This window comes from Heliconius melpomene, chromosome 18 (genome assembly GCF_056956725.1).
Source record: "Heliconius melpomene rosina isolate 202511_hmr_F chromosome 18, ASM5695672v1, whole genome shotgun sequence".
NCBI classification, from domain to species: domain Eukaryota; kingdom Metazoa; phylum Arthropoda; class Insecta; order Lepidoptera; family Nymphalidae; genus Heliconius; species Heliconius melpomene.
Genome location: NC_140406.1, coordinates 3,333,382 through 3,349,063, shown reverse-complemented (window position 1 = coordinate 3,349,063; position 15,682 = coordinate 3,333,382). Strand labels below are relative to the sequence as shown.

The following is a 15,682-nucleotide window of genomic DNA, read 5'->3' as shown; positions in this document are numbered from 1 at the left end:
AAACGAAAATTGCCCAAATATTTAGTTTACATAATATAAAAAAATTATAGCACCATTATATTCTTTGGCTCAGTTTTTCGATTTCACTTCTTTTGTCCGTTGCTCCCACTTTGAAGTGGCACTTATATTTATTGACGTTGTTTTATTTCAACAGTGCGCCCGAAGACCGGGAGAACGTATGCCAACTCGTTTGACCTCATTCCCGTGAACGCTAGCTCTGCGTAAACTCATATTGGATATATGAAAACATTGCTATTTTTAGTCTATATCATGCCGCATCAACAGAGATCTCTTAAAATATTATTTATCTGTTGTATAGCAAGTATTTGCCAAGTTTTAATTAATCGTGATATTTTACACATAATCTAAGTCTATCTAAGATTTTTCAAAATTATCTAGTGTATATTTTAAGCTAAAATACACATAATATATTTATAAAACAATAGGTTAAACACATGTATAATCACAACTTTCATTCCACTTTTAGAGACGTAAAAAAGTTTTTGAGTTCGCCTGAGCGAAATTAGTTCAAGATATCCCCCAGGGGGTATATCGGGCAACGCACGCTGCGGGCTGCTCCATTCTCACGTTCAAACCAGTTGAGCGAGTGGCAGGACCGCATGCCGATCAAGAAAGGCGCTCGCGGTACCTTTAAGGGAAAAATAGTATGTTTTTTGGTCTCCCTTAAGTATGCTGACGGTTATTAGTCGGAACCAGTAAATAATGGCCGGTTACAGGAAATCTTTTAAAGCAACTTCAAACGAGGTTATCGCTGCATACGACATGTTCATGTTTAATACATTAATGTTTCGTGAAACGAGTTTTATTTGATAATTTATTACTAAATTACGTTATTATTATGTTTACTATACAATATTTTCAATTCTTACATACATTTTGGATTTCTTTTTTTTTATTTAAGAAAAAAATATATTTTAATAAATTACCTGATTGAACTGATTTGTTTATTTATAGTTTATTTAAATATTAATTTGATAATAAATATTGCTTGCACAGATCTCGACTAAAAGTTTTACAGTCTGACTTCAGTAAGTTTTTGACGTATCCTTATACATAAGCAATAAAGCTACTAAGTTTACAACTGTTGTTGTCAAGAGCCGATTTGGTGGAATTTTTATTTTCCTTTAAAATTCAAAAGATAACACTAAGAGATTAATAAAACAAAATTAATCGGAATATAAAATATGCAATTCAATTTAAGATGATAAAAACATTTCGAATGAAAATAATCTGTGTATTTAATTATAAACGCGTTGAGATTCTTTATGCTAATAGTAATATTGGTTATATTTTACGTCGAATGACAGGTGATCGTGCTAAGCAGTCAACAGTCGCTGCATATAATTAACCGTCTATTCTCCATTGCATAACTTACAAACAAACAGGTTTTTATAAAATGTCAAGTAAGTCATGCAAAGCAGTAATAAGCCAGCTGTTTTCTCGTTTTACGCCTACACTTCAATTATGGATATCAGGTTTTTCGATGAATTAATTGCCTGTCGTTCAAGTCCGGTCCAAATTTGGTCACGGTTTATACGGTTGGAGGAAAATAAGGTTAATTGCGATAAAGAATATCGAGTAGCAACGCCCGACGGCAGTGGTGTGTGTCGTTTTAAGTTTATCTGGTAAAATTTATGACCGGTTTATATCTAATTTATTGTGTTGCTAAATATGTCCATTACAAAAACTTCAGCGCAAAAAACTTTTATAAATTATATCATTTACAGAAAAGTTTATTAATTTGTTTTTAATAAGTCATTTATGTACTGGTGACGGGAATTGCAGGGCTATTACTTTTGTGACGCATGTAACTTTATGGGTTAATACCCCACCGCCAGCTACATGGTTGTGCAGGACACAAATAGATATCACAGTGTTGCTATTCTGATCACCTGCTTGATACTTATACTATAACTAGCTTTCATGCAGGTACTATTCTATGGATTTATTGTAGCTGGTTCCTTTTATAGTTGAAACTTGTGTATTTTTTGTATATTAAACTCATACACATCTGTATATGTGTGCAATGTGCATGTTCATAAAAAAATAAGAAAAGTCATTGTTTATTGCTTGCATATTTTACTTGCTGAAACTGGTTACTGCGAGTGCAAGTTGGACCGTCATTCTGCGCAATATAAATATTTCCTGGAATAAATGTTTTACCTTTTGGAAGTAATGTTTAAAATACGTTTAACGACCGCTTATATTATTAAAATATGTTAGATATACGTTTGTGTATGTATACATTTAATAACAACATTCAATATTGTTCCAGGTTCCTCACCAGAACGAGAACCCGCCGAAATAACCAAAAAAGGTACTTTTTATATTTCGTCTTTCTTTTCCAGGGTAAATAATTCAATGGACATGTATTATGAATGTTAACATTCAAGACATTTTAATACCAAATAGCCCGCGTACCACTGTCGTCACCTCAACGCAACGTTTCATGTTTTTTTAATGTCACGTTGTACCTAAGGGTGCGCCTACTCTTATGATTCAAATATTTTGATATTATAAATATCAATTTATATAACAATCACGAACTGGGTCTTTCATTCGTAATGATTGGGTCAGGGTTTAACTGACAAGAGGAAATTAAATGTAAATAAGCATTTTGGATAATACTTGAGAGTTTACTTACCATATTTTATAATAAATTTGGATAATACCTTTGTATACAAGATTAATTATGGTAAGAAATAGATAAAGCTTCATTTTTCAACTGGGATGTCGTGAGATTTTTAAAAATATACTTTCACAATAAAGTCGCTTAAATAATGTAAACTAAGAAACGTAAATATTTTGATATGAAAAAGAAAATATTTACATTACAATATACTGAAATATCAGGTTATGCTATTAGGCATTTGTGAACTAGTTCTTACGAGAGCATCTCAAACGTATTTATGTTTAAAAAACGAGATCAGCGTCCCTACTTTTACATTTAAATGAGCATCTTTGTTTGTCCAGGCCACATCTGCGTATGTATGGACCACTTATATTCCACACTCGACGAATTTAAAAATCAGAGGTCACTGCGGACGATAAATACATTTGTTATTAATATTTCCCTATCTAAAATTCAATTTAACACCCAAGTAACGGGGTCACGTCTTTCTTTATAGCTGTCTCTGCATAATTACGTGGAAACGAAACGGAAAGAGAAATTCGTTTTGTGATTTTGAGTATATTTGATTTCAATACTGTGTATATATCGGTAATCTTACTTTTTAATAAATTGTAAAGCTGTTATAGCTTTTATAAATTTTGTGAATATTTTATAGAACGTATTTTTATTTATATTCCTAGAATCAGTATGACTATAGTGCCCATCGATCCGCTCTATAAATAACGTTAAGAAAAAGGCTAATTTCATGAAAGCGATAACAGGCTTCGGTTGAGATGCGTCATCACGAATATCGTGTTCATAAGTAGATATAATGAATAACTAAATGAATATTCATCGCACGAAACACCCCGAAACCATTTTATGGCGAAGAGAACCGGTTTCCATTTTTTGTTCGTGTTATTTTAGTTTACTTGGGATCGTGCGTTCGAGCAATTACGCCGGTTATAGCTGCAACTTTACGATAAAATGTATTTATATTTATGAACACCTGCTTATTTATGCGTGAGCGAAGACTGGACGGATATGATTAATCTAAAACAAGTATTTATTACTGCGGGCACGTTCGTTCAATATGACTGGATAGTTTTATCTACCATTGTATTTGATCAAATAACAATTGTAAATAATAATAATTAGTAGTTTTGGTCGTTTTTTGTCTACAAATTTTAATTTACGAGGCGAAAGAGGTATGCACAGACCGTAGAGTACGGCACTCCCTTCTCTCTGGGTAACCACGCTAAGTTATTTAAATTTAGGTAAAGTCCTACTTAAAAAAGTTTTGTAAAGTGTTGCCTCATCTTTAATACTTTGTCATTTCTTATATAATTTAATTAAAATTTTATTATATAATGTTATTTAAACTTAAATATTTGTCTATAATAACGACAATTTTGAAAAACTTATAAAATATTTTTATCTGTGCTAAAAGAAAATGACTTAAAGTTACATTAATAAAACTTTCTATTGCAACATTGACATTGACGTATGTTAAACTTATGACACGTTCATTTGTGTAAAGTTACACAAAAGAATTCGTGAGCACCGCCAACTGGAACATGACAGAGGTCAGAAGAACAAGTCAGACCAGTATTTGTGGTTTATCTCGCACAAGAAAGTCGCAGTGAAAGTCCACCGCTGTAGCTAATTCGCTCGACCAATAAATACTTTTCGTGACATAACAGTCAGCCAAACTGGTTTCCGTTGGCGTTATACAATGTTTTTTACTCTGCCACACAATTAAATGGCGTTTCTCAATAATAATACTAAACATTATAAATCAGACTGGAGAAAACCTTACCTGATTCTTTTGTTATTTTTTGTCCGAGGTCGGCTGCTACTCCTGAATTGTAACATCTCGTCCTTTGAATATGTACTGTTATTTTTACCTGCTAGGGATTTGTCATTTTTTTTGTCGTTTGACATTAGGTCGGCCATTTTAGATTGATTCGGATAAAAGCACCTAAATAAAAAAGCAAAAACATATTGATTCAACTTCGTTATTATGTAATTGTTAAAGTTTAAGGTAATAAATGATTACTTTGTTGTTTTTGTGGCTAGTTGAGTCGAGGTAAGCGGCGGCGCTGTACCGTTATAATTGGCAGGCCCCAGCGCTGCCGGCGCGCAGCTCGACGGTTGTCTTTATTGCATTAATGAGCCCGCATATCGCAGGGTCATCGTCCTATAGCCGGATTTTAAAACATACACAAGTTCTATATTTTTGCAAATATTATTTATACATAAACATATATATAATATAAAAATCCTTAGAGCTATACCTTACTACAGGAGCGCGATAAAATTATGTCCTTGAAAATTTAATTACATTTAAAAACTAATATTTTAGGTAAGATTATGTTGTCTACGATTAAATTTTATTTTTGATAATTAATCTTTCCTTGTATAGCCGCTGTTGCTGGCGGCAGCAAGAAATATGATCATGGTAATTTAATTTATTATGCATTTATTTCTTCTTTCATTTAATTTATTACAAACATTATATTATGGAACTTTTGATTTCTGTGTTTCTATGTCTTTTTGTTCTTTGATATCTGTATGTCTATGAAATGTTTATTCGCTTCTGACGTAAATCACGAACACTTCACAATTGTATTGGCACGTGTTTTGATATGAATTTTCCATCACTCGCTTAATCAAAGTAGTCATATCGGATTTCCCATATACAATTACTTTATACAATGAATTACTGTTTCATATAGATAGCTTATGTGTACCAGTATAAAGTTATTCACGCTGTATCCCGCACACACCAGGGTAGGCAGAGGGTTACCGACAGTTAAGACACTTCGTTCCTTTCCGCCGAATTCTGTAACCATGGGGTGTTGAATGCCACTCGACGCCACGCTTTACCTCGACACCAGAACGAAAAAAATAAAATATAAATATAACGAAATATTTGCAATGATAAGATAATTAGGTAAATATCTTAATATAGATATATTAAGACTAAAAAGATTTGGATATGGACAGGAATTTAGTTCCTTAATTCTAATGTGTACATTTAACATAGTTCAGGGTCGTAATAGGTGTGTGTCATTTATCAACTCCTGCGCACCTGTGACCGGTCAAGCAAGTCTGCCTCGATCATCGACCATAGTTATGAGACCGTGATTTTATTATACTTCTTGCGTAATTAAAATTTATAAAATTATATGTGTAGGTTTTTTATTATGATTTTTTTTGAATATTAAAACATATATGATTCATATAATTATGTTATTAGTGTATATGTTTACGCAGGCGGATTTTCCGTTTTGCTTCAACTTTTTTGCTAACATTATTATCTTAAAAAATATAAAATGTAATAAATTTTTACTTGTACATGTTATATTTATATGAATTTATATTTACAAATATTTGCATAACATCTGCAAATATAACTATAACATGTTTTATAATTCCATGGCTTTTAAAATAATGCAGTATTGTTTGGGTAAAACGCTACAAAATGTGACTATTATAGTTTTGAACGTTTTTATAACTACATTTTAAAAGATTTCGCTGCATAAGAGAAAGTGATTTCGTCAGTTAACATATGAATATTCTTAACATAAAATAAATTAGAAAAAGCGTTAATAATAATCGAATTGATCAGTCGACACGACGATGACTCGGCTCATTGTGGTATTTTATCTGTTTCCGTGGTGTCTCTATATTGGATTTATTTAATAGATTTGAAACCAATCGAATGTATCCAAGATGGCGGCCGGTGACCGGTCCAGTCGTCACGATCTGCGCCGGAGTGTAGGCGGCTACTTTCTCCTAACGGGACCCGCTCTCCCCTGCCTCCCCTCTCCCCCTCCCGGCCCGCGGTCTGCGCCATCGATACATCAGCGATTATTGCATATAGCATTGTCATTATGCGATTTATGTTCTAAAGAAATGATAGCACAGTACAATTACTTAATTAATTATTATTAAAAATTAATTAAGTAATTGCACTGTGCTATCTTTTGTTACTCTCCCCCCAAACCTTTGGTAAATATAAAATTAGTTGCAAATACACAACTTACAATACTAGTGCATTCTCAAAATAATACAATTATTATTAATCATAATAAATAATATTATAAGGCAAATGTTTTATGAATGTGATATAATAACCGTCCATTATACATCGTGTAGAATAACAAACCTCCAAGAAAAGGCGATGGGGGCATTTGTAGCCCGTCGAGATCATCTCGCCCCGGGGGACTCACGAATCAAAGGCCGAGCCACGATCTTTGTTCCTATTACTTTAGCGTCGACACGAACTTGTTGAACGACGCGCTCGTAAATTTAATGGAATTGATAACTACATTGTTTGTGTAGTCTGAAAAATAATGTTATTTAAATTGTGTGCACACGACAGCCTTGCGTCATCGCTGTTTAAACAGACGTGTGAGGAGATATGACTGTTGACAAATGTAATCAGACAATTTAGGATTGCGTGGTTGTCATACCTGCTCGTCGTTATATAATTTGCTTTCCAATACCTTTGAGAAATTGTGCTAATCTGACATTTTAATTATAATTATTTATTATTGGCCTTAACATGTCTTTAATTTTTCACGTTTCTCATAATTTGAAAAATTTGCAGTAATAAAATGCGTGTAAATATATCAATTTTAATTATTGCTTATAAAGTAAATACGTTATCTCCACAGTAGACTCATAAAATATAAACGCCAATTTCCAACGACCTCTACATCTCAGCGAAGAAAGTGTTTGGCGCCGATCCAATTCAACTTCGATCTTCTCGGAACTGCACAGACATGCAATATTCAATAAAAAGAGCGAGCCAACTAATACATGATTTGGATTTTGGCTTCGTAATAATTCGTTTGTAATATTTTATGTTTTTTACGTAATGCGTATATATTTAAGTATGTAATTATATATTAATTCAATATGTATACTAATTATAATATTCTTTAGAATCAATGTCGTTTCTATATTAAAAAGTATAATGTACTATCCATAGCCAATCAATCACACATCGTGAATACAAAAATGCACGACCCTTCTAGTCAGTGCATCTCACTTGCATTATTCTAGTGTATGAAACTTAACGCACATGTGCGGCAGATGTTCGGGGTTCCTTTTTTCGAATTGTTATTACTCCCCCTCCCCCCACCACCACCTCCACTCCGCCAACGCCACCCCGTTGAGCAGTCAGTGACCTCTTTTTGTCGATTCAAGGGGCACTTTGTCCGTGTTTTGACCTGTTTCGTTAGTTAAGTTGTCAGTTCTAGTATCATTTTTGAGTGCTCGTGCTTGAGAGGAGTAGGAGCGGATTTCAATATTGAATAAAAGCTTAAAATATATAAACAGCTGTTAATTTAATTCATTTTACTATGTGAAAGTATTTTTTTGTCGTGGGATGTTATTATTCACAATATTCTTAATAAAACAATGAATTTTTTGTCAAAAACATCAGTATCCTCCGCTAAAAGTAGTAAAAATATTAAATAACTGGTTCGGTTCGGTTCTTTATTTATGGCGCTTCGAGCGTGCCAGTATTAAATAACTGTCGAACATTAATTGTTTTATGTCACAACTTTAATACGTTTGTATAAAATGACACATGAACGTTTTAACGAAAATTAAATAGTTTTCATATCACAATTATTTCGCATACGATTGCACCACAAGAATGTTTATTAACATAGTACCAAGAAACCTGCCGGCGAAATATATACGAATACAACAGGGAATTTTATTACATTCGTAAGTTATTCCACGGGCGTACTGCCTTTCCTATCGGACGCAACACCCAAAGTAGCAATATTTTCAACTTTAAATGCTTTTTATATTTTTTGTAACGTCCTACTAATATAATAAAGATTATATTGTAAATATGAAAGTTTGTTAGGATGAATGTTTGTTCCACTTTCACGCAAAAACCACTAAACCGATTTAGATGAAACTTTACAATAATATAGCTTATACATCAGAATAACACATAGGCTACAATTTATGTAAACATTTGGTAGAATATAGTTATAATATAACAATAACTTTAAGTCGCGTCGCGGGGTAGCTAGTATAAAATGAAAAAAAAAAATAAGTACCTGCTCAGATCAGTTTCTGTCTCGCTCGATATCCGTTTACTGCGATGACATTACGGGGGGCCAATTCATCAATTATTCATACCCGTTTGACTTTTAAAAGAGGTACGTTTTGTTTACGAGGATTGTACCTATTATGTTTACGATGAAATCCATAACTGTAAAAAATATAAATATTGTTAAATATTAACACGTTCAATTTATATTTTTAAAGTACACGTTATACTTCTAGTAATTACACATTGTCGGTTTTTCCTGCTGTCATGTACTCGTATTTGATTTATCGTCATCGTGGCGTAGTTGGCTGGTGTATTGTACCACCCACTCTATGGCTTTATGGCTGTAATTATGATGGGATTCCTGAGACGTCAATTTTTTTTTGTCCAGAAAAAGTTCGGCTCCGGAAAGTAAAGAACGATGATTTATAAAACGAAATTGTTCCTCTATTCCATGATGACCGATGTAATAAATATGCAAAAATAATAAAACTATGTTTGCTCTAATATTTACACCGTATCGTTAATTGAAATACCATTAACTGCATACGTATAGCGATTGCGCCAATCTTTTCTGGCACTGTGTTTACAAATTTTGCGGATTTGAATCGAGTTCACCCAGTATTTGTAAACACCAGGGCAGTCAGCCCACCAGTAGCGGCGCGCGTGGCTCCCGAAATACTTCATACAGGAATTGAACGCGCGCCAACTGATAGTGTGCAACGTGCGTAGACGGCGGCGCGCGACACACGCTCGTAATATTCCTACTATACGATAATTCCGTTTCATTTTTATTTCAATTATATTTATACTTTGGCAAGATACCGCCATAAATTTCACTTTTAATTTATGTTGATAATATTAATCGTTCCTAGAAGTTCTGGTTGTCAAAGACTATTTTACCTACATATTTAAAGCTAAATAAATTACAAATGTTTAGTAGTTAATAGTCTATTTTTTTCTATTTGATTGTTTTCATAATGTGATTTTATACTTTTAAATTTAGGTCGGAATTATACCATCCGGGTAAAAGCTATTTATGAATAAAAAATATATCATATATTGTATGTTGGCAGCCGCGACTGTTTCCAATGTGCACCGCCTGTATTCTATTAACCTTGCCGGCGTCGGTCGACGTCGACTATCGCCAATAAAGTTCATGATTGATTGCGCAACACTATTTGCACAATTGCTGATAAAATCGAACAGGACAAACATAAAAATGTGATATTTCGTAACATCGTCCATTGTTTTATTGGAATTTATTAAATCTATTATTGTAACATGTAAGTTATGTACGTATGATGATAACGCAATATTCGTGTAAATAATAATTATGTATTATACATTTTTCCTTCAAGGATAACTTGTATTTTAATCCGTGGCACATATAAAGTTAAATTATAGCACTTAATTACAATAATTAGTCACTCATTGTTATTAAATCCGTAACTAGTGTACATACCAATGTATAATGTATGACCTCTAGGTGACCTTTGTTAACACAGACTGTGTTCTGACTGTATTGTCTTCTATATATGTATGACTGTATTCTAGTTCTATGTCTAAAATAAATTGAAATATATTTCTCACAAAGCCTGCATTACGCTAATGTAACATTAGTTCTCCAATTTATGTTTGTGTTAACAAATATTTTACATACAAGTTCCATTAGATGCGTTCACAATTTATAAATAATGAAATTTATCTTAGAAGCTGGTGAGATGGGTATTGGAATGTTTTGTTATTTAGTTTCAGTCTGGCGATCTAACGTACGTGGATGTAGAGCGGCGTGCATCAAGTTCGTTCATACATAGTCTTTATTTAACGCCCTCCCGGGTGACCTATTTCAATCTCGCGGCTGTAATCTGCTGCAGCAGTACGGCGCTCTACCGTCAACATGTCAAAGTTTGAACACTCTAAAAACGGCACCAGTGGCAGTGTAAAGACAAACAATATTGCTACACATTTAAACAACTTTCCTTTCAAGTTACCAACGCTGCCCATATGTGAAGCAGCATTTGTGCAAACAGTTCATATTGACAATGTCTCATTTCTTGGTATTTCGACATTTAATAACGTGGATGCCACATCGAGTGTGTCGACATTTTAGTGTACCTATACGTAAATACCTTGTTTCTGTGTCGCACAACCAGTTCTCCCTGTCACGCACCTGGATTCGTAGAAACAACAGTTGATTGGATTGATATTCCTCACACGGCGTGGTTACTGCCGCAGCGTCGCCGTCTCAACTCCTATATTGGCTGTTCAGTAAAATAATCCCAGTATGTTACTGTCGTACGTTTCGCGTGGCTTTCTTGTTTTTGACGACCGTTAGTGCAAATATCGTTAATTGGCACCAATACCAATCGCTACCGGTTTTACATTCACTTTTTTCTCCATCAGACCTAAAATGTATTATGGCCTAAATGGAGGTTTTGGTTCGAGTTCGTGTAATCTTTTCCACGTCCAAGGAGTGTACAAAGTTCTGAGTGTCTAACGACTCCCGCAGGCATTAATCAACGCTGTCAGTAACCGTAACCGTCTCCGGGGGATTAGCCGGCGAGATATTCTATTCTCCGGCCGTAATTAATAGCTTTTGGCAAATAAATGTTAGTGCGGGCGGACGCAAATAGGTTTCTTGATTATGGTGTGACGTCATTCTGTAATAGAACCGTACATTGATTGAGAGTTTAATTTATTGGCTGTTCAGTTCATCGATTCGTAGGACGTTATTAAATGAAGCACTAATTATAGTTATATATATTTTTAACTTGACGCTGTATCCTGCATGTAGAGGCATTGTGTGTTAAGTGGCACAACTCAACACCGCGCTTTGCCTCAACACCATAGCGAAGAAGTTAAAATATGTATTATTAAAATATCACAACAAATCTTTTTTTAAATGTTCTTGACCATTCGTCTCTAAGTGGAAAGTTGCTGGATTAACAGATATTTACATTAATATTTAATACTGTAAATCTTTTAAGGTTCTTACCAAGTAAATAATAACGTTGTAATATAATTACCACGTGTCAAGGAACTTGGCATTTAATTATGTTTGAGTTATGAACGCCCACAGTGAGGCAATGACTTCTGCTTTGATTAATTAGTGGATACGTGAGAGCCACCAACTTTATTATAACTCGGATGCTATTAGAAAGCCATACTTCCGCTCTTAGTTACATCAAAACACTATAGAACGGTACTAGAATATTAAATAAAATAAAATAAATTAAATTTATATACGTCAAAACAGTAATGCAACAACGTTCGGCCGATCTTGATTTAATTTACCGGATGGACGTTAATTGAGTGTGCTGTTGGAACCAGTTCAGCAAGTAATCTCGTTACGAAGATATCGTAAATTAAGCATAATTATATGTATTTAGTACGCTAGGACCTGTTACACCATCCACCGAGCAATTGAAACTCGCAGATTTAATATTTGGAAATTTTGTGAATAGCAATAACTAATAACAATTCTCACGTTCTTAGAATTTAATTATACCGGTTTATGTGAATTTACGATCGTTTTCCCGTCGTTTGGTATAAATGTAAATGTAATATTCTATGTTTTAGCGGTTTAACGGTATTCACTCATTCATATACGATTGTTCTCAAATATGTATGTGGATCATGTTAACGAGATGACTTTGAATTGATTTTGTTTTTATTACAAGACCATATTCGCTTTCGACTTGATCGTATGAATTCATGATTATGTGATAGTATTTTTCCACGAGCTGTATTGGATTGGAAGGCAGTTTTTTTTGTATTCTTTTTTTGTGAAGTGGCGGCATTGGGAAGTATAGTTGTTTTAAACCGTTTGCAATTTAACAGTACTTACCTATTATACTTAACATATATTTTTCTGAAACAGTATATGTGTTTTTGTGAACGCTTACTTAGCATTAAATTATGTTGGTAAAATCGAGTCTGATATATCATTTTATGTTATTTATAAGAATTAAAGTTTAAATTTAAACGAAGACTTCAATGTTTACTAAAATATTAACTAGTGTTTAATATAAAAATAACACTAATTTCCATATTTTATTAATTCACACATGAACTTAACCTAATGTAGGTTAAGAAAGTGAAGACATAATGGCGTCAATAGAATACGAAGGCGGTGGGGCTGTCTGTGCGTTGCGCAACTCTTCTATGGATAAGTAGAGTGCGGGCATCATGCCCGTCACGCGCCACCACTCAATACGAATAAAAATTCAAACCACCACTGGTAGACCTCCCGTTCCCCTCGCCATGCCTCACAAGAAAGAAGCGACCTATTGAACCAGCAGAGATCACATTCGATTGGTTATAAAATGACCATTAAAAGACAAAATTGTCGAACGAAGTCATTGGGACGTGAAAATGAAACTATCATGAACGTAAATCGAGCTACTGTAAATGTAAAGGAATGCTACCTCACTGCAGTCGCTAGTCGCTGCTCGCTGTGGCCTACTTAAAACTTGCCGATTTTCGCATGATAACGTTGGCCTTGCCGTTTTAACTAAATTGCCATTTAAATTGAATGTATTGCGATCAAACTTACTTAGCGCAACTGGTTAACCGGTTACAGTCGAATACAATGCAGCTCAGGAGTTGTCGCTTAGCGAGGCTGTGAAATATGACTCATGGTTTGTTTTTGATACACTCTTATAGATATCTTAGTGCATCCGGCCTCTTTATTTTGTATTGTTGTAATAATGGTAAATTCTATTTATAAATTCCATAAATCAATTTATTGCTATTCTTTCTTTATGAATCACTATTAACCGGATACGTAGATGTCGGATTATAGATTTTTAAATTATTATGAAAACAAACAAATATATAGAAACTTTAATTTTTCTTACAAAAATTCTTTTGTCTGAAATATATAATTATTAAAGTAGATATTCTGTCCTTAATTTAATACCAAATTTTCATGATTAGTATTAAAATATGTATATATCCAGTACAAATTACACATGGAAAGTATGTTTTTAAAAGGAAAAATAATAACTTACCACGAACCCTTACAATGCTTTCATATCTTACATCAATGTTTTCTTTTTGTACGAGAATAAAAACGAGTGGGTAAAAGGAAAAGGGTTGGTAGGTACACATATTTTGTGGACCCTCTTACCACGAGGGAAGGGTTGATGTGGCAGTCTACCCACATTGTTGTATTCTACATCACCTGTTAAACATGAGATACTGGAAAAGAACCTCTATGACTTATATCTTAAGAGATGAATTGCTTTATGATTATTTTAATAACACCATTTTTGCTATACGTTAGTCATCTGACCCTTGTTCTCCACGTTTTACGCACTTGTACTGTTCACAGTTTTAATTCCATTTTAATTGTTCTTTAACCCGAGACAATAGGGAATACTTAAGGTATTACATTTGTAATTGCATCTAGACTTCTGACATTTCATGTTCGTTTTTAATTGCATTGAATTTCAATATATGTATTTTAATCGTGTATGAAAAGGCTGATAGGTTATCTTTTAAATAAATTTAAGTAAAGTAGTTTCCATTGTCCTTGATATAAGAAGGTAAAAATACATTTGATATGTTGTGAAATTTGAACACAAAGGAAAATTATTCACGATTTAAGAAATCAGCTGCTCGAAGGGGCGGCTTCTGAGAGAATAAATAAAGTTAGGGATGTTTTGAGTCGACGGCGCGAGGTCTTATCGTTTCCATGGCAATTGCCTGGGAGCGGAAGCTCATACCGTTATTAGATTAGTCAGCCAAGAAACGGAGATCAAAGACGTGACTTCTTAATAAAAGATAAGTATTTCTGTTTACCATTTAGATATTACCTACTATGATATTGATATATTTTATTCGGTATTCTTATCTGAGTAATAATTAAATAATGTGATATATTTATATAAATAATACGCTAAATTCAAAAGATAAGAACTGAGCTCCATTTTATAAATTGTTTTAACGAGCGTTTCTTGTTTTCATATTTTTAAGTATATTTATTTTAAGTATAGTAGTTATAAATAGGTACACATTATGAAATGTTTATATATAAAGTAACAATTGACTCGAAAGTTAATATAGTCCTTTAGTGAAAAAAAATATAGGTTAACGTTTTTATTTAAATGTCGCAATATTCACAATCCCTCACGATCCCCCTTCTAGCCCTCAGGGCGCCACAATTGTGACATTTCCCTCATCGCCCTTTTACAGTTCAATAATCTTTTAACGATAGGAATTCTAAATTAAAAGCTGGTCTTTTGTCATTGTTCACGTCAACAATCATAGCCGACTTTCTGCCGATATAATAAGGATATATTTCTGCGTATTTTATATTTAATATAACTTATATTCATGTTCTACAATTACAATACCTATTTAGTAGAGTAGTAGTTTACCTATAAATTTGAAAGTAGCATATCGAAACATCTCTTGGCATGTATCCAAATTACCAGCCAGCAGGTAAGGTAGCTGCGTTTTCTAAGGAAAACCCTTGATAACCTGCAGTTTGCTGTTAATAACGAGCGCTTAATGCGGCCGTTCTGAATAAGCTAGGGGGGGCACTCCCTTTTGTGGGAGATTTAGGCAGGCTCCACTGTGATGTATAGCCGGGCCCCGACACGCAGTCATTAGTTTCCAACCAATATTGATGTATGGCGGAGATTTTTAACAATCGTAAAACAACAACAGAGTTTGTGGAGTCATTGTTTTGTCCCGACCCTTTTGAAAAAGCCAGTTGCTTACAAATAGCTGGCTTTAATATGAAATAATATATTTTTTAGATGTTTATAAAATAAAGTTAAATAAAAAAATAGTATAAAAATGAAAGAAAGATGTCGCATCAGACACCTTACTTCACTTATCCTAGATCTATTTACACAATGACAACATAATTCCAAGGAATCTAGAATGGTCACGGTGTCCGATCACAATTATTACGTTGGTTATTTTCCGCAATGTTTCAATTGTGCTATAAA

General features: G+C 33.6%; 1 protein-coding gene across 1 annotated transcript in view; it reads left to right on the top strand.

Annotated features, from left to right (window-relative positions):
* Positions 1-15,682, top strand: part of Kdm3 (Lysine demethylase 3) — a 114,201-nt gene that overhangs the window by 76,180 nt on the left and 22,339 nt on the right. Inside the window, exon 8 of the mRNA XM_085202464.1 lies at positions 2,297-2,338. Coding sequence (XP_085058590.1) covers positions 2,297-2,338 — 42 coding nt within the window. The remainder of the gene's footprint in view (positions 1-2,296; positions 2,339-15,682) is intronic.